The sequence below is a fragment of the Oncorhynchus masou genome, chromosome 1 (assembly GCF_036934945.1).
Source record: "Oncorhynchus masou masou isolate Uvic2021 chromosome 1, UVic_Omas_1.1, whole genome shotgun sequence".
Taxonomy (NCBI): Eukaryota; Metazoa; Chordata; class Actinopteri; order Salmoniformes; family Salmonidae; genus Oncorhynchus; species Oncorhynchus masou.
This window is the reverse complement of record NC_088212.1, coordinates 44,452,903-44,472,679: the sequence shown is the minus strand read 5'-3', so window position 1 is coordinate 44,472,679 and position 19,777 is coordinate 44,452,903. Positions and strand designations below refer to the sequence as shown.

Sequence of the window (19,777 nt, the reverse complement as noted above, 5' to 3'; positions counted from 1 at the left end):
ATGAACCGCGGGGCCAACTTGCGAGAAGCTGTCTTAAGGGGAAGGTTCTGAGTGGAGAGCCATACTCTCTGACCGCAACAATATCTAGGACTCTTGGTCCTACGCTTATTAGCGGCCCTCACAGTCTGCGCCCTATTACGGCAAAGTGCCGACCTGACCCCCTTCCAGGTGCGCTCGCAACGCTGGACAAAAGCCTGAGCGGAGGGGACGCAGGACTCGGCGAGCTGAGATGAGAACAGCGGAGGCTGGTACCCGAGGCTACTCTGAAAAGGGGATAGACCGGTAGCAGACGAGGAAGCGAGTTGTGGGCGTACTCTGCCCAGGGAGCTGTTCTGACCAAGACGCAGGGTTACGAAAAGAAAGACTGCGTAAAACGCGACCAACAGTCTGATTGGCCCGTTCGGCTTGACCGTTAGACTGGGGATGAAAGCCGGACGAGAGACTGACGGAAGCCCCAATCAAACGGCAAAACTCCCTCCAAAATTGAGACGTGAACTGCGGGCCTCTGTCGGAAACGACGTCAGACGGAAGGCCATGAATTCGGAAAACATTCTCGATAATGATCTGAGCCGTCTCCTTAGCAGAAGGGAGCTTATCGAGAGGAATGAAATGAGCCGCCTTAGAGAATCTATCGACAACCGTAAGAATAACTGTCTTCCCGCTGATGAAGGCAGTCCGGTGATAAAATCTAAAGCGATGTGAGACCACGGTCGAGAGGGAATGGGAAGCGGTCTGAGACGGCCGGCAGGAGGAGAGTTCCCAGATTTAGTCTGCGCGCAGACCGAACAAGCGGCGACAAATCGACGCGCGTCACGTTCCCGAGTGGGCCACCAGAAACGCTGGCGAATGGAAGCGAGCGTACCCCGAACGCCGGGGTGGCCGGCTAACTTGGCAGAGTGGGCCCACTGAAGAACGGCCGGACGAGTAGGAACGGGAACGAACAGAAGGTTCCTAGGACAAGCTCGCGGCGACGGAGTGTGAGCGAGTGCTTGCTTTACCTGCCTCTCAATTCCCCAGACAGTCAACCCGACAACATGCCCCTCAGGGAGAATCCCCTCGGGGTCGGTGGAGACCTCAGAAGAACTGAAGAGACGAGATAAAGCATCAGGCTTGGTGTTTTTGAGCCCGGACGATAAGAAATAACAAACTCGAAACGAGCGAAAAACAGAGCCCAACGAGCCTGACGCGCATTAAGTCGTTTGGCTGAACGGATGTACTCAAGGTTCCTATGGTCAGTCCAAACGACAAAGGAACGGTCGCCCCCTCCAACCACTGTCGCCATTCGCCTAGGGCTAAGCGGATGGCGAGCAGTTCGCGATTACCAACATCATAGTTACGTTCTGACGGCGATAAGCGATGAGAGAAAAACGCGCAAGGATGGACCTTGCCGTCAGAGAGAGAGCGCTGAGAAAGAATGGCTCCCACGCCCACCTCTGACGCGTCAACCTCAACAACAAACTGACTAGAGATGTCAGGTGTAACAAGAATAGGTGCGGATGTAAAACGATTCTTAAGAAGATCAAAAGCTCCCTGGGCGGAAACGGACCACTTAAAGCACGTCTTAACAGAAGTAAGGGCTGTGAGGGGAGCTGCCACCTGACCGAAATTACGGATGAAACGACGATAGAAATTAGCGAAGCCCAGAAAGCGCTGCAGCTCGACGCGTGACTTAGGAACGGGCCAATCAATGACAGCCTGGACCTTAGCGGGATCCATCTTAATGCCCTCAGCGGAAATAACGGAACCGAGAAAAGGGACAGAGGCGGCATGAAAAGTGCACTTCTCAGCCTTCACATAAAGACAGTTCTCCAAAAGGCGCTGGAGGACGCGTCGCACGTGCTGAACATGAATCGAGAGAGACGGTGAAAAAATCAGGATATCGTCCATGTAAACGAAAACAAAAATGTTCAGCATGTCTCTCAGGACGTCGTTAACTAGTGCCTGAAAGACAGCTGGAGCGTTAACGAGGCCGAAAGGAAGAACCCGGTATTCAAAGTGCCCTAACGGAGTGTTAAACGCCGTCTTCCACTCGTCCCCCTCCCTGATGCGCACGAGATGGTAGGCGTTACGAAGGTCCAATTTGGTGAAAAACCTGGCTCCCTGCAGGATCTCGAGGCTGAAGACATAAGAGGAAGCGGATAACGATTCTTAACTGTTATGTCATTCAGCCCTCGATAATCCACGCATGGGCGCAGGGACCCGTCCTTCTTCTGAACAAAAAAAAACCCCACTCCGGCGGGAGAGGAGGAGGAGACTATGGTACCGGCGTCGAGCGAAACCGACAAATAATCCTCGAGAGCCTTACGTTCGGGGAGCCGACAGAGAGTATAATCTACCCCGGGGGGAGTAGTTCCCGGAAGGAGATCAATACTACAGTCATACGACCGGTGTGGAGGGAGAGAAGTGGCCTTGGAACGACTGAACACCGTGCGCAGATCGTGATACTCCTCCGGCACCCCTGTCAAATCGCCAGGCTCCTCCTGTGAAGAAGAGACAGAGGAAACAGGAGGGATAGCAGACATTAAACAGGTCACATGACAAGAAACATTCCAGGATAGGATAGTATTACTAGACCAATTAATAGAAGGGTTATGGCGCACTAGCCAGGATGACCCAAAACAACAGGTGTAAAAGGTGAACGAAAAATTAAAAAAGAAATGGTTTCGCTATGATTACCAGAGACAGTGAGGGTTAAAGGCAGCGTCTCACGCTGAATCTTGGGGAGAGAACTACCATCTAAAGCGAACAAGGCCGTGGGCTCCCTAACTGTCTGAGAGGAATGTCATGTTCCCGAGCCCAGGTCTCGTCCATAAAACAGCCCTCCGCCCCAGAGTCTATCAAGGCACTGCAGGAAGCAGATGAACCGGGCCAGCGGAGATGGACCGGAAAGGTAGTGCGTGATCAGAAGGAGAGGCCTGAGTAGTTGCGCTCACCAGTAGCCCTCCTCTTACTGATGAGCTCTGGCTTTTACTGGACATGAGGTGACAAAATGACCAGCGGAGCCGCAGTAGAGACAGAGGCGATTGGTGATTCTCCGTTCCTTCTCCTTGGCCGAGATGCGGATACCCCCAGCTGCATAGGCTCAGCATCCGAGCCGGCGGAGGAGGGTGGCAGTGATGCGGCAGGTGGCAGTGATGTGGAGAGGGGAGCAACGGAGAACGCGAGCTCCTTTCCACGAGCTCGGCGACGAAGATCAAACCGTCGCTCTATGCGAATAGCGAGAGCTATTAAGGAGTCCAGACTGGAAGGAACCTCCCGGGAGAGGATCTCATCCTTAACCTCGACGAGGAGACCCTCCAGAAAACGAGCGAGCAAAGCCGGCTCGTTCCAGTCACTAGAGGCAGCGAGAGTGCGAAACTCAATAGAATAATCCGTTATGGATCGATTCCCCTGACATAGGGAAGACAGGGCCCTGGAAGCCTCCTCCCCAAAAACAGAACGGTCAAAAACCCGTATCATCTCCTCCTTAAAGTCCTGATACTGGTTAATACACTCAGCCCTCGCCTCCCAGATTGCCGTGCCCCACTCACGCGCCCGTCCGGTAAGGAGAGAAATGACGTAGGCGATGCGGGCTGCGCTCCTGGAGTAAGTGTTGGGCTGGAGAGAGAACACCACATCACACTGAGTGAGGAATGAGCGGCACTCAGTGGGCTCCCCAGAGTAACACGGCGGGTTGTTGATCCTGGGCTCCGGAGACTCGGAAACCCTGGAAGTGGGCGGTGGATCGAGGTGGAGTTGGTGAACCTGTCTTGTGAGGTCGGAGACTTGGACGGCCAGGGTTTCAACGGCATGTCGAGCAGCAGACAATTCCTCCTCGTGTCTGCCTAGCATCGCTCCCTGGATCTCGACGGCGGAGTGAAAAGGGTCCGGAGCCGCTGGGTCCATTCGTGGTCTGATTCTTCTGTTATGTACTTGAGTGAAGACCCAAAAGCGGTTTTAACAGAAAACAGAGTTCTTTAATGAAAAACAGGAATGGCATAAATCCTCTTCCAACGTAGTCAATGGAACAAAAAGAACGTTAGTATAATGCAGGATGCACCTGCCAGGCGGACTCCGACAGGATAGGACAAGGTGGAAGCAAACGGGACGACAGCTTGCTTCTGGCATCAAAAACACAAACAAGAATCAGACACTGAAAGTAGCAGGAACAGAGAGAGAAATAGAGACCTAAACAGAGGGGGAAGAGAGAACAGGTGGGAAGGAGTGAATGAGCTAGTTAGGGGAGATGTAGAACAGCTGAAGAATGAGAGACAGAGAAGGTAACCTAAAAAGACCAGCAGAGAGAGACAGAGTGAAGAGAAAGGACAGGAACAGACATAACAAGACATGACAAGATGAGTCTTTTATAATGACTTTAAGGTCGAGACCGAGTCTGTGTCCCTCACATGTATAGGCAGACCATTCCATAAAATTGGAGCTCTATAGGAGAAAGACTTGCCTACAGCTGTTTGCTTAGAAATTCTAGGGACAATAAGGAGGCCTGCATCTTGTGACCGTTGTCATGACGTGGCCCTTTCTGGGTATAGATCGTGGCTTCTCACTCTCTCCTACACCCAGGTTCTGTTATCTCAGGTCGTAAATTCCTGGCCATGCAGTATGGAGAGAGAGAGAGAGTTTCACAGTAGAACAAAGGAACTCCCACCAAATTATACTACATTCCAGAATTGAACAATATCCATATTTTGGAGAATGTGTAAACGGTCGGTGGAGAAGCCAGCTACGACCCGGTCCGTTTTGTTTAATGTTTGTGACCTCATGAAAGACAATACAGCCACATTACCCTAACTCTGTTTATACCGGTTCCTCACTTATGAGGCTTGCATCTAATTATTGTATAAAATGAATGAGTAAAGATTAACTAAGTCATTGGCCCGCCCCCGTGAACACAGACATGATCAGGCGTATTGGAACCGCCTCTTCTACTGTTACGAATAAAAGCCCCTCCTAAGAAAATTCTCTTAAGACTAAGCAAACCCACAGCGTGAGCTGTGATTGCGAATAGTTTAGACCACGCATACCTTGGTGTAAGCTAAGGTGGCACAGGTTTGAGTATCAAGACTGAGCAAACCCACAGCGCGAGCTGTGATTGCGAATAGTTATTGAATTCCTAACCATACCACGTGGAGCATTGGCTACATGGCTGAAAATGGTTAAACTCTGAGACTATCGATCCCTACAGAATAAGAGCAAATCTTAGATACTAATTACTAGTCTGCAGCTAGAAATTATGTAAACCTGGGACGAGAATACAGACAACTGCCGAAACCTCTACTCTAAGAGAACATTTCTGAATGGTACTCTGAAGTATCCATTCTAACCACGAAAGACTTTGATCTTCAAGGTAACAGAAAGAGAGCAAGCGAAACTCTGATGGACTCTCCAGCAGACGGACCGGATTCCAACAGAGATCAGAACGACACATGGGCATAGATATATATTGATTGCAATTAATCCCGAATGAGTGAGCGTTCATGTGCAAAGGATTAGCATTTCAATTAATATAATTATCAACTGTCTGTAGTGATCCCTTTTGTCTGTCCCGCTTCTTTCTCAGTCCACACCCACTTCCCTTTGTCCACCAAGCCGTCATATCGGCTTAGACCACTAGGGAATCTTCCCTATCATTTGTTAGTAACCAATATCTACTGTTTGTTTGTTTATGCATTTCTCTGATTATTAGTTAGTAAATAAATGTTTAACCCAATTGGTGTATGGATGATTTATAGTAAAGGCTGGGTTCGTGCAGATAATCAACCATTTATGACGTTCAGATGAGACTGACGTGAGGTAAAGAATAATGAATTAATAGAAGACTAATTGATCAGATATTAAAATAACTGAAGAATTATATTCTGAAAATTATAACTTTGTAATCTGAAGATTTTCGGTGGTGCCCCGACTTCCTAGTTAATTAAATTGACATGATTAGTTTAATCACGTAATAATAATTACAGAGAATTGATTTGATAAAATAAGTCTTCACCTATTAATGACTCCAAAGACATGACACCGTAGCGTACGTGTAGGTATGTACGGCAGGACCAAATCGGAACGATATGTAGGAGTCTGAAGCAAAGAGACAAACACTGTCTGTTTATCTAGCCAAGTGCCACTTAATTAAAAGCTGCCTACTGTATGAGGGGTTATCATGGCAACAGTCTAATTGGCCATATTGCATATATCCTGAGTAATTATGAGGAAGCATTATTTTGTAATCCAGTGAGCAAACAGTTAACATAATACATGTTTGTTACATACGCATTTTAGGGCATTATGTAATTCAATGCACAGCCAAAGGCAAATTGATTTGCTATGATGATTCGCTGCAGTTTCTAATTGTCTAAATTCCCACTTGTATGTTCAGGTAACTGCCAAAATAAAGGAAGTGCATAAATGAGGGATACATGTAGAGTAAATGAGGGATATGACATATATTGAAAGCAGGTGCTTCCACACAGGTGTGGTTCCTGAGGAAAGCAATTAACATCACACTTAAACGGAACCCAAACCGGCTGCGCATTTGCGTAATTGTGCATACATTTATTTAGTTCCCCCTCACCAAGCGCGATCACGACACGCAGGTTAAAATATCAAAACAAACTCTGAACCAATTACATTAATTTGGGGACAGGTCGAAAATAATTAAACGTATGGCAATTTAGCTAGCTTGCACATGCTAGCTAATTTGTCCTATTTAGCTAGCTTGCTGTTGCTAGCTAATTTGTCATGGGTTATAAACATTTAGTTGATATTTTACCTGAAATGCACAAGGTCCTCTACTCTGCCAATTAATCCACACATAAAACGGTCAACCGAATCGTTTCTAGTCATCTCTCCTCCTTCCAGGCTTTTTCATCTTTGAACTTATATGGTGATTAGCATCTAAACCTTCATAGTATTACTACACCGACCGGCAACACAGTTCGTCTTTCAATCACCCACGTGGGTATAACCATAGAAAGGACTTGTATTTTTGGCCCTTGGTAATGCAGATGTGCATGAGCAGTGTGGGTGCAATAATTGAATAACATAGATTTCTACATTTATTTTGCAACTCTCGCACTCACGAGCGGTGTAGTCAGGGTATTGGTGTCATGTATAAAACTGCCCAGTTGCCCAATCTTTTTGGTACCATGGCTAGAGGAAGGGATCTCAGTGACTTTTAAAAAGGGGTTTCAATGGAGCATAGGGGGTTTAAAAGGGTATACGTGTGCGTGTGTGTGTGTGTGTGTGTGTGTGTGTGTGTGTGTGTGTGTGTGTGTGTGTGTGTGTGTGTGTGTGTGTGTGTGTGTGTGTGTGTGTGTGTGTGTGTGTGTGTGTGTGTGTGTCAGTCACCAGATCTTAACCCAATTAAACACTTATAGGAGATTCTGGAGTGGTGCCTGAGACAGTGTTTTCCACAACCATTAGCAATGACTCCAAATTATGGAGTTTCTTGCGAAAGAACTGTGTTGCATCCCTCCAATAGAGTTCCAGACACTTGTATAATTTATGGCAAGTCTAATTGAAGCTGTTCTGGTGGCTCGTCGTGGCCCAATGCCCTATTAAGACACTTTATGTTGGTGTTTCCTTTACTTTTTTTTGGAAGTTAACTGTATTTAATCTGTGTGTGGTTGCAGTTGTCCTGTCCCTATTGATATGTGTTTTCCTGTTTGCAGGCCTGACAACCACTTCCTAGAAGCCATCTGCTGTTTCCCAATGGTCTACTTCATGGCCGGAACCATAGATAAGTAGGTGTTCATTACTCAATCATTATAAACATAATGCCCTTCCTCGCAGAATTACAATTACTCTTCTCTGTTCAAATGACGTCACGCACGGACAGGCAACAATAAAGCACATATCATTCCATGACGTACCATTTTATTACATCCCAGGGATTTACAATTATCAAGTGAAATCAATTACACGTTCAATTTACAGGCTGCTAAATTTCAAAGTCATGAATATCATAATATGGTGTGTTGGGTTCTCTTTGTGGCAGATTTTCATTATGCGTTCTTTTGTGTTTTGCTCTCTCTGTGGCAGCCTGGACAATCTGCTACAGTGTGGCATCATCTATGCTGATAACCTGGTGGTGGTGGACAAGGAGAGCACCATGAGTGCTGAGGAGGACTATATGGCAGATGCCAAGACTATCGTCAACGTACAGACCATGTTCAGGTATGGTATGGGAGGCATTCTCCCATGTTAAATTATCGACTGCACACAGAGTTTTAGCTCTCCATTTTGAGTAAACTATTGTGTGGACTACTTGTAGTCTAGTAAAGCATTATTATGAACAACAATTGTATTATCCAAGAGGGACATTTGTTTTGCAAGCATGGAACAGACAGAAAAACAATTCCTAGAATCTGGAAGGTTGCAAGTTCAAATCCCCGAGCTGACAAGGTAAAAATCTGTCGTTCTGCCCCTGAACAGACAGTTAACCCACTCTTCCAAGGCCATCATTGAAAATAAGAATTTGTTCTTAACTGACTTGCCTAGTTAAATAAAGGTTAAAAAATTATACAAACCTCCCAAAAATTCATTTTATTTTGAGGTTGTAAGGCAACAAAATAGGAAAAATGCCAAGGGGCGTGAATACTTTTGCAACCCACTGTCGTTGCTTTTCCCTGAAAAGTCTCTACAGTTATTAAAACCCTGGGTGAAACTATATTAAACAGCATCTATCAGGGTAGAAAACCTTTGCAAGATTTTATTCTTCAACATCCTAAAATGTAAACTATGCATCACTGCCAGCTTGGTCCTGCCCATGAGCCCAAAGCATTTAATCTCTGTCCCCTCTCTCTCTCTATTTCTCTCTCTCCTTCCCTCCTCCCTCTCTCTCTTTCCCTCTTGCTCCCCCTCTTCCCTCTCTCTTGCTTTCTATTTCTCTCCCTCCCTCCATCTCCTCCTTCTCGCCCTCCCTCCCTCCCTCATCCTCTCTTCCCTCCATCCCCTCTTCCCACCAACTCCCTACCACTCTCTCTCCCTTCCTCCCTCATCCCTCTCTCTCCCTCATCCTCTCTTCCCTCCATCCCCTCTTCCCACCCACTCCTTACCACTCTCTCTCCCTTCCTCCCTCATCCCTCTCCCCCCCTCTCCTCCACCTCTATCTTTTTCTCTCTCTCCATTTTGTTCAGGCTGTTCCCCAGTCTCAGTATCATCACCGAGCTGACCCACCCCTCCAACATGAGGTTTATGCAGTTCAGGGCTAAGGATTGCTACTCCCTGGCTCTCTCCAAGCTAGAGAAGGTGAGCAGAGCAGTTCAGGGGCATGTCACTCCTCCATCTTTAGCTCTCAGGCTTCAGCGGGTGTCGTGTGGGAGGTGCACTCTTATACAGACTCAGACATTAATATATAGAGCCCTGGGGCTGGGTTAGCAAGCCAGCTGGTGACATTTCATGTGCACTCTCTTTCTTTCTCCTAACTCTTTCCCCTCCCTCTTCTCCTCACCCCCACTCTCCCTCTGCTCCCTCCCCCCACACTTTCTCCCTCCCCTTCCCTCTCGCCCCTACAGATAGAGCGCGATAAGGGTTCCAATTTGGCCTTCATGTTCCGCCTGCCGTTCGCTGCAGGCAGAGTGTTCAGTATCAGTATGCTGGATACGCTGCTCTACCAGGTGGGTTACCAGATGTAATCAAAATAATAGTACCCTATTCCCTATATACTGCACTACTTTTGACCAGGGTCCCATTTGAGACGTAGCTAGGAAGCCTCACCTTATCTCAGCCAGCAGAGTGGACTGTTTGATCACTGAGTCACTCCCTTAGGCTATGATCATCTAAACTTCTCTAAATCCTAACCCTTAACTATTAGGTGGAGAACCGCAGAACTGATATTAGATCCGTGTCTCGAGGGAATACTCTGTTCACAGGGGTGTGTGGAGCTTATCAGCGTATGATGTAATCTTACTCCAGTCGTTACTGAGAAAATCATCTGATATTGCACTGTCTTTGAAGGGAGAGAGGGAGAGCTAAAGTATTTTTGGGCGCAATGATCATTCAGTAGTTTCTCACCTCTCCTCAATAGTGTTTTCTTTGGAACTAGACATGAGTGTGTTTTCAGCCTCTGGTTCCTCTTGTTTGTTTATACATTCTCTTGCTTTTTTACAGTCATTTGTAAAGGACTATATGATTCCCATAGCAAGACTTTTACTAGGCCTGGATACCACACCAGGGTCTGGTTACCTATGTGCAGTAAGTATGGATATCTGTGCCGTGGACATTCTTACACAGGGACACTCCAAGTCATTCTTAAATTAATCATTCTTTATTATCAGCATGCTGGTGAGGTTCCAACCAACTCAATGCACCATGTACAGTCCTGTTAGTTCTCTTATATACTTACACAGAAAGTAATATTTGCATGATTTAGCATATTCATTATTCATAATTAATTCAGCATTAATGTTTGCTTCATTCATGTGACCGACCAATACTGGTTCATGAATGTGGGAGACCAATAGCTCACAAGACTTATTTTCTCCAAGCTGAGAACTTGAAAGTGAGATATCGTTCTTCAAACAAGGGTCTGGGTGTACTGCCAAATTGCAGATACTACAGTGAGGATTTATCCCAGGCACGTTCAGTCACTTGCATGAACACAGAAGTTGGTTATTAGAAAAGCACAAACATAAACATTTCCAGCACACCTGTTTTGGGTGTGTGTGTGTTTCAAATTAAATCCAGGTTGATTTGTCACATGCACAGGTGTAAACTATACCAGGAAATGCTTACTTACAAGCTCTTCCTCAGCAATGCAGAGTTCAATATCAAATGTATGAAATAGAGTCAAGAATAGGATCTTTAAAAAAAAAGCAACAACAGGTCAGTTGCAGTCGGAAGTTTACATACACCTTAGCCAAATACATTTAAATTCAGTTTTGCACAATTCCTGACATTTAATCCTAGTAAATATTCCTTGTCTTAGGTCAGTTAGGATCACCACTTTATTTTAAGAATGTGAAATGTCAGAATAATAGTAGAGTTATTTATTTCAGCTTTTATTTCAGCTTTTATTTCTTTCATCACATTCCCAGTGGGTCAGAAGTTTACATACACTCAATTAGTATTTGGTAGCATTGCCTTTAAATTGTTTAACTTTGTCAAATGTTTTGGGTAGCCTTCTACAAGCTTCCTACAATAAGTTGGGTGAATTTTGGCCCATTCCACCTGACAGAGCTGGTGTAACTAAGTCAGGTTTGTTGGCCTCCTTGCTCGCACGTGCTTTTTCAGTTCTGCCCACACATTTTCTATAGGATTGAGGTCAGCGCTTTGTGATGGCCTCTCCAATACCTTGACTTTGTTGTCCTTAAGCCATTTTGCTACTGCTTTGGAAGTATGCTTGGGGTCATTGTCTATTTGGAAGACAAGCTTTAACTTCCTGACTGATGTCTTGAGATGCTGCTTCAATATATCCACATCATTTCCCAACCTCAAGATGCCATCTATTTTGTGAAGTGCACCAGTCCCTCCTGCAGCAAAGCACCCCCACATCATGATGCTGCCACCCCCATGCTTCACGGTTGGGATGGTGTTCTTCGACTTGCAAGCCTCCCCCTTTTTCCTCCAAACATAAGGATGGGCATTATGGCCAAACAGTTCTATTTTTGTTTCATCAGACCAGAGGACATTTCTCCAAAAAAGTATGATCTTTGTCCCCATGTCCAGTTGCAAACCGTAGTCTGGCTTTTTTATGGAGGTTTTAGAGCAATGGCTTCTTCCTTGCTGAGCGGCCTTTCAGGTTATGTCAATATAGGACATGTGGGAAATAGATACTTTTGTACCGGTTTCCTCCAGCATCTTCACAGGGTCCTTTGCTGTTGTTCTGGGATTGATTTGCACTTTTCGCACCAAAGTACATTCATCTCTAGGAGACAGAATGCATCTCCTTCCTGAGTGGTATGACAGCTGCGTGGTCCTATGGTGTTTATACTTGCATACTATTGTTTGTACCGATGAACGTGATACCTTCAGGTGTTTGGAAATTGCTCCCAAGGATGAACCATACTTGTGGAGGTCTACAATTGTTTGTCTGAGGTCTTGGCTGATTTCTCCCATGATGTCAAGCAAAGAGGCACTGAGTTTGAAGGTAGGCCTTGAAATACATCCACAGGTACACCTCCAAATGACCCAAATGATGTCATTAGCCTATCAGAAGCTTCTAAAGCCATGACATAATTTTCTGGAATTTTCCAAGCCTTTTAAAGGCACAGTCAACTTAGTGTATGTAAACTTCTGACCCACTGGAATTGTGATACAGTGAATTATAAGTGAAATAATCTGTCGGTAAACAATTGTTGGAAAAAGTACTTGTGTCATGCACAAAGTAGATGTCCTAACCGATTTGCCAAAACAGTAGTTTGTTAACAAGAAATGTGTGGAGTGGTTGAAAAATGAGTTTTAATGACTCCAACCTAATTGTATGTAAACTTCTGACTTCAACTGTATATACAAGGTCAGTTCAGTACCATATCAATGTGCAGGGATATGGTGGAGGCTGAGGTAACATGTACAGTTGAAGTTGGTAGTTTACGTACACTTAGGTTGGAGTCATTAAGACTTGTTTTTCAACAAGGTCAAGGAAAGGTTGGAAATGTTGGTGAAGACGCTTGCCACCTGATGTGCGCATGCCCTGAGGATTTGCCCTGGTATTCCATCAGGTCCTGGAGCCTTACCAGTTTTAAGCAAGATACAGAACAGCAGGAGCCCTCATGCAAGACTTGGTGTTTACCTCGAAGCGAGCATAGAAGGCATTGAGTTCGTCTGGGAGGGAGACATCATAGGTCAACGCATAACTGGGTCTTCCTTTTTGTGTGTGTGTGGGTGTGTGTGTGTGTGTGTGTGTGTGTGTGTGTGTGTGTGTGTGTGTGTGTGTGTGTGTGTGTGTGTGTGTGTGTGTGTGTGTGTGTGTGTGTGTGTGTGTGTGTGTGTGTGTGTGTGTGTGTGTGTGTGTGTGTGTGTGTGTGTGTGTGTGTGTGTGTGTGTGCGAGCGCGTGATGTTTACTGAATGTGCTTCCTCCTCCTTTCCAGATGAAGGTGACAGAGGAGGACCTGTGGATCAGGACGTATGGCAGGTTATTCCAAAAACTGTGTTCTTCCAGTGCAGAGATTCCAATAGGCATCTACCGTACAGAGTCACACATGTTCTCCTCCTCAGAGGTAAGACAAGATAGAGACAGTCCCTGTTCAAATACTCTAGAGGGGCATCCTTCCTTTCTTTCCTTCATTCCTTCCTTTCTTCCCCTATTTATTTTTTCTCTTAATTCCTTCCTTGAGGTAGATGAGAGCAATAGGGGTAGTGATCTTGCTTTCGCTGGTCAAATCACTGAATGATAAATGACTAGCTCAAGGAAAGAAGGATGGAAAAAAAGAAGGATGCATTCTAAAAAATAATAATTTGAACAAAGCCACCTCTGAGTCATCAGTAGATTTCTGAGTGTACAAAACAATAGGAACAACTTCCTAATAATGTGTTGCACCCCATTTTGCCCTCAGAACAGCCTCAGTTCGTTGGGGCATGGACTCTACAAGGTGTCGAAAGCGTTCCACAGGGATGCTGTTCCATATTGATTCCAAGTTAGCTCGTAGTGGATCTCTACTCCAAATAGATTGTTCCATCTCATCCTACAGATGTTCATGTGGATTGAGATCTGGTGACTGGGCAGGCCCCTGTAGTAAGCTGAATTCACTGTCATGTTCGTGGAACCATTCCTGGACAATCCTAGTCTTGTGGCATGGAGTATTATCCTGCTGAAAAAAAATCCATTTGCAGATGGGTACAGTGTTGCTTTGAAGGGATGCAACTTATTGGCAATGATGTTCAGATATCATGTGGAATTTAAATGCTGCGGCACTACTTTCAAGAGGACCATTGTGTGCCATGAAAATTCTCCCCACACCATCACCACCAGCCTGCAATGTTGACACACGTCATGATGGATGCATGTACTCATGTGATTCTCTCCATACCCTGGTCCTACCATCAGCGTGAAACAGCAGGAACCGGGATTCATCAGACCAGGCATGTTTTTCCAATTCTCCAGTGTCCAGTGTTTTCGTTCCTTAGCCCACTGCAACCACAATTTCTTGTTTTTTGCTGAAAGAAGTGGAACTCTGTAAGGTTGTCGGCTGCCATACCCCATTCATATCAAGGTACTATGAGTTGTGCATTCTTTTATGGGTCTTTGGGCACCAATGTTGTACTGGACCGTCAGTTGACTAACTGTATGTTGCTCTGCACAATTTGTCTCGGCCTTCTTTGTCCTCTTTCATCAATTTCCTGTTTTCGACTACTGGCCTGCCGTTGCCTGGATGTCCTTTGGGTGGTGGGCCATTCTTGATACACACGGGAAACTGTTGAGCGTGAAAAACACAGCAGCATTGCCATTCCTGACACACTCTAACCGGTGTGCCTGGCACCTACTACCATACCCCGTTCAAAGGCACTTAAATCTTTTGTCCTGCCCATTCTCCCTCTGAATGGCACACATATACAATCCATGTCTCAATTGTTTCAAGGCTTAAAAATCCTGTCTCCTTCCCTTCATCTACACTGACTGAAGTGGATTTAACAGGTGACCTCAATAAAAGATCATAGCTTTCACCTGGATTCACCTTGACAGTCTATGTCATGGAAAGTACACTCAGTGTATTTGTGCTATAATTGTGCTGCTAATCATTGTAATTATGCTTTATATGCGTCATTGAACTATTTGGTGTAACCATTCACAAACAAACATTCTTGGTCAAGTACATTATATTTACTTTTGCCAATGTTACTCTGTGCAAGTTATTATTTAATCCATCCTGTGTTTTTGTTTGTTGGTCTGTCAAAGTATCCTCCTTCCTAGTTACCCACAGTTAAGATGACATCCTTGTCTTGACATTTTACATAACATGACTGTCATTATCTGCTCATATTTGCAGTACAACAAAATTAAAGTATGCGTTGTGTTTTGTTTGGCACTTCAGTAATGCTGTCAGTCAAGCGCTTCTTCATAATGCATTATAAATGTGTATCTAGAGCTTCTACTACTGATGTAAAGTGTCACCAAGACATCCTATTGGATCCTCATACTGTCCACACAGTTCATTTGGTATTAACCCTTCACCCTCCCCTAGTCTCAAGTATCCATCAACGTAGAGAACACTGGTGGTGACGACCAGAGAAGCAATCGTCGCGAGTCGTGGAAGGAGAAAACAGCTCAGCGGAACTCCACCACCAGCGAGCAATCAGAACATCCGTTGCTGAGGAAGAAGAGCCTCCAGTGGGCGCGGCGTCTGAGCCGTAAGAACACCAAGCCACCGAGTCGCACAGAGCGGATCTCCCAACAGCGCCTCAACCTGTACCGGCGCTCCGAGAGACAGGAGCTGTCTGAGCTGGTCAAGAACCGCATGAAGCACCTAGGCTTGCCCACTGTCGGATACGGTGAGCGGAAAGTTACAGGACACCCTGGTAATACTGAGGGACATTATAGGGTGCTGTGTGATATTTAGTTTGGTGGTCTTATATGTGTCACCTGTAGGGTTGAAAAATTCCGGGATTTCTGGAAAACCAGGGAATTTATTAAAAGTTCCCAGACTTTTGCAACCCTAGTCAACTGTCATAGTTTGGGAATTGGTGCTGTATGGAATGACAATGACTATTCTCCATTATTCACATTATTCTACATAGTATGACAATGTACCTGCATAACCTCCTTTATGAATGTGCATAAACCTTCATGTTACTTGTAGCCTATGGATGGATGGACAACTGAAGTATAATGAAGCATTTAATCTCAGACTGCATTTTGCCTCCCCTCAGACTGCATCTCCTCCCCTCTCACTTCTTTTCACTCTTTTCCACTCTCCTCAACTTCCTTCGCCTTCCTTTGCAAAACCCCAAAAATATTTCCCTATATAATTCTCCATACAATAGCTCATGCCAAAACATTATGATGACTCATTCAGATAATCACTGTCGAGGGAAAATGCTAATTATGTAATCCTGCCAGAGAAGCATAAAAAATACTGAAGAATTAAATACTTAACAAATTATTTACTGGTGATTTTAAATTGGATGATTGAGACAGAAATACTGTAAATATTTACATAATAAATGATCTAATATTTATGAAATAATTCAAAAAACATATTTGTTTGCATGTTAGTTCATTTTTGCATCCCCTTTTGAAAACTGCATTTTTGCTGCTTGCCTAATCTTTTCATTCCCCTCTTTTTATTTTCTGTCTTGTAGAGGATGTTGCTAATCTTACTGCGAGTGATGTCATGAACCGAGTAAATCTAGGATATTTACAAGGTAATCCCACATACAGTAGTGTTCACATACAGTACGCAATGCAACACATTTAATTTAGTCATCACTCCCATCTCTTAAATATGTCAAATTTGGTGTGAAATTATAATTTCATTCTATATGTTCAAGTGTAGTGCTACTTTCCTGGAAACTATGATCATTGCTCAGAGAAGAATGTTGTTAGGGAAATTATACAGTGCCTTCAAAAAGTATTCAGACCCTTTACTCAGTCCTTTGTTGAAGCACCTTTGGCAGCAATTACAGTCTTCTTGGTTATGTTGCTACACAAGCTTGGCACACCTCTATTTGGGGAGTTTCTCCCATTCTTCTCTGCAGATCCTCTCAAACTCTGTTAGGTTGGATGGGGAGCATTGCTGTACAGCTATTTTGAGGTCTCTCCAGAGATGTTAGATTGGGTTCAAGTCTGGGCTCTGGCTGGGCCACTCAAGGACTTTCAGAGACTTGTCCCAAAGCCACTCCTGGGTTGTCTTGGCTGTGTGCTTAGGGTCGTTGTCCTGGTGGAAGGTGAACCTTCGCCCCAGTCTGAGGTCCTGAGCGCACTGGAGCAGGTTTTTCATCAAGGATCTCTCTGTACTTTGCTCCGTTCATCTTTGCCTCGATCCTGACTAGTCTCCCAGTCCCTGCCACTGGAAAACTCCCCCACAGCATTATGCTGCCACAACCATGCTTCGCCGTAGGAATGGTGCCAGGTTTCCTCCAGACATGAGTTCAATCTTGGTTTCATCAGACCATCAGAGAATCTTGTTTCTCATCGTCTAAGAGACTTTAAGTGCCTTTTGGTAAACTTCAAACAGGCTGTCATGTGCCTTTTACTGAGAAGTGACATCCTTCTGGCCACTCTACAATAAAGACCTGATTGGTGGAGTGTTGCACAGATGGTTGTCCTTCTGGAAGGTTCTCCCATTACCGCAGAGGAACTCTTGAGCTCTGTCTGAGTGACCATTGGGTTCTTGGTTACCCCCCTGACCAAGGCCCTTCTACCCCGATTGCACAGTTTGGCCGGGCAGCCAGCTCTAGGAAGAGTCTTGGTGATTCCAAGCTTCTACCGTTTAAGAATGATGGAGGCCACTGTGTTCTTGGGGACCTTCAATGCTGCAGACATTTTTTGGTACCCTTCCCCAGATCTGTGCTTTGACACAATCCTGTCTCGTAACCCTGCGGACAATTCTTTCGACCTCACGGCTTGGTTTTTGCTTTCACTGTCAACTGTGGGACCTTATATAAACATGTGTGCCTTTCCAAATCATGTGAAATTAATTGAATTTACCACAGGTGGACTCCAAGTTGTAGAAACATCTCAAGGATGATCAATGGAAACTCAATTTCAAGTCTCATAGAAAAGGGTCAGATTACTTATGTAAATAAGGTATTTCTGTTTATTTTTATTTAAAAAAATAAAATAATTTTGCAACAATGTCCAAAGACCTGTTTTTGCTTTGTCATTATATGGTAGTGCGTGTAGATTGCTGAGGATTTATTTGTAATTTAATCCATTTTAGAATAAGGCTGTAACGTAACAAAATGTGGAAAATGTCCAGGGTTCTGAATACTTTACGAAGGCACTGTATTTGCTTCTAATATTCTACTTTGTAAGACATCTCAAGTGGTGGATATACCACCATCCATTTACAACACATAGTGGATGGATCGATGTCATACTAGTAGTTTAGTACCTGCTTTGAAGAGCTAGGCTACTGTATGTTAGTATAGGAAGTCAGAATGTTGTGCTATTGAATGAAAGTACGACAGTAGCCTGTGGCTTAACAGTGTTGACTGTCTTAGAGTTGCAGGGAATTTCAGAGCCTCCGTTAAGAGAAGAGACCAGAACAGGTTAGATGGAGAATCATAATCATACAGCACTACTGCATGACTCTGTGTGATAATGATGATGGCTGTGGTGGTCGGCAGACGAGCAGCCTTTCTTTCTCTCTGTCCCCTGCGTTGTGTGGACTGAAGTGGGTGACTTAGGCCTAGTTCAAATTGTACAACTGATGTAACACAACCGTTGTTTCAAATGCATTGTACATCAGTTGTACAACCTGTGTGAACTAGGACTTATTGACTAGTGATGGCAGGTGAGAGACGGCCAGACAGGCTACCAAGTTACTGCAGGGCGTGGAGAGTGTTGGATACACTACAGTGTGGCGGGATGGGACAGAGTGGAGCAGAAAGCATTGCGACTGTGTTGTTCGGGAAGGTCAACAGTACATTACTATCGACAAACCAAAGCTACACTGAGAATCTTGTAGAATATAATAATGGTTGCTAACAGAAACATTTTAGCATTTTATTAGCCTAAATACAATATGATTTCAAAATATTCACCACATTTTAGTCCCTCTGTAAGACTATCCTAGATTGACGCTATATTATGACCCCCTTCTAATCCCACACACCCAATGTATTTTGCTTTCACTCTTAGATTGGTTGAGCCTCACTTTGTTTGGTTGAGTCTGCCCTGCCGGATGCCAAGAGCATGTTCTAGTTGTGTTTGTGGGTGTGTCAACATTTTTATATGGGGGCTGAGTGTCGTTGGCATGGCAACCATGGTGACCTGTCGCCGTGAGTGACCAGGCCCGACGTGTGGAATGCGCAGGAGGTGAATCGATGCGGACAGTGTCTGCATGTCTTTCTTGAACTGCGCATGGAGGGATGCGCTTGCCTTGTGGCAGCATGGGCCTACCCTGTACCAGCCATGCCCTGTCAGTAACAGTTAGACCTTCTCTCTCTCCTACCCACCCCGCCTGGCATTATAAGGGGCAAACACAGGTGGGTTTGGAGAAGCAGATGCACTTTACCCCCTCAACCCCCAAGCTTGAGCCTCATTCTGTCCCAGGTACACAGTTTCTCACTCATACACGCGAAACAGGTAAAACACAATCACTTCTCACTCACAGACACTCACTCTGAATAGATATTGTACCCCTTGGCAAAGGTCTAAGATCAGGAGGAAACTGACCTTAGATCAGTGTCCAGGGGCAACCCGATCCTACTCCAAGACAAGAACAGGACATCAAGGTATCCCATGTCAAGGGATATTCAGTTACACACCATTGATTAACCTGTATTTGGATAGACATTAATAAAATGAACACAGGACTTATAGGCTTACTATATATAAATAAGCCTTGTCTAGCCAGAACGGCCCTTTAAACGGCTCTTACTGGAAATGCATATGATTTATCATGTCAGTCAGCCATTTACTGAAGATCAGGGAATCCTATACTTCCATTTTCTAAATGGACCATTAGTTGTCTAATGTTGTGTGTAATTGGTGAATTTGAGGGAACTGGTACAGCCAGAGCAGCTGCTAAGAGCTGTCCCTGTATCTGTTCTGTTCCAGATGAGATGAACGACCACCAGAACAGTCTGTCCTACGTTCTCATCAACCCCCCTCCAGACACCATGCTGGAGCTCAATGACATTGTGTAAGTACCAGCAGGACAGGCGTCTCTTCTCTTTTCATCCCTT

General features: G+C 44.9%; 1 protein-coding gene across 4 annotated transcripts in view; it reads left to right on the top strand.

Moving 5' to 3' along the window:
• The window catches only part of LOC135545068 (potassium channel subfamily T member 1-like), an 84,135-nt gene that overhangs the window by 61,793 nt on the left and 2,565 nt on the right, over window positions 1–19,777 (top strand). For 3 of the 4 annotated variants that reach the window (XM_064972724.1, XM_064972722.1, XM_064972718.1), the window contains 9 exons: window positions 7,659–7,730; window positions 8,029–8,163; window positions 9,126–9,237; window positions 9,504–9,605; window positions 10,099–10,182; window positions 13,018–13,146; window positions 15,109–15,415; window positions 16,226–16,288; window positions 19,650–19,734. In XM_064972724.1, coding sequence (XP_064828796.1) covers window positions 7,659–7,730; window positions 8,029–8,163; window positions 9,126–9,237; window positions 9,504–9,605; window positions 10,099–10,182; window positions 13,018–13,146; window positions 15,109–15,415; window positions 16,226–16,288; window positions 19,650–19,734 — 1,089 coding nt within the window. Of the gene's footprint in view, window positions 1–7,658; window positions 7,731–8,028; window positions 8,164–9,125; window positions 9,238–9,503; window positions 9,606–10,098; window positions 10,183–13,017; window positions 13,147–15,108; window positions 15,416–16,225; window positions 16,289–18,088; window positions 19,735–19,777 lie in introns of those variants that run through there. The other variant, XM_064972727.1, reaches the window with a different exon arrangement.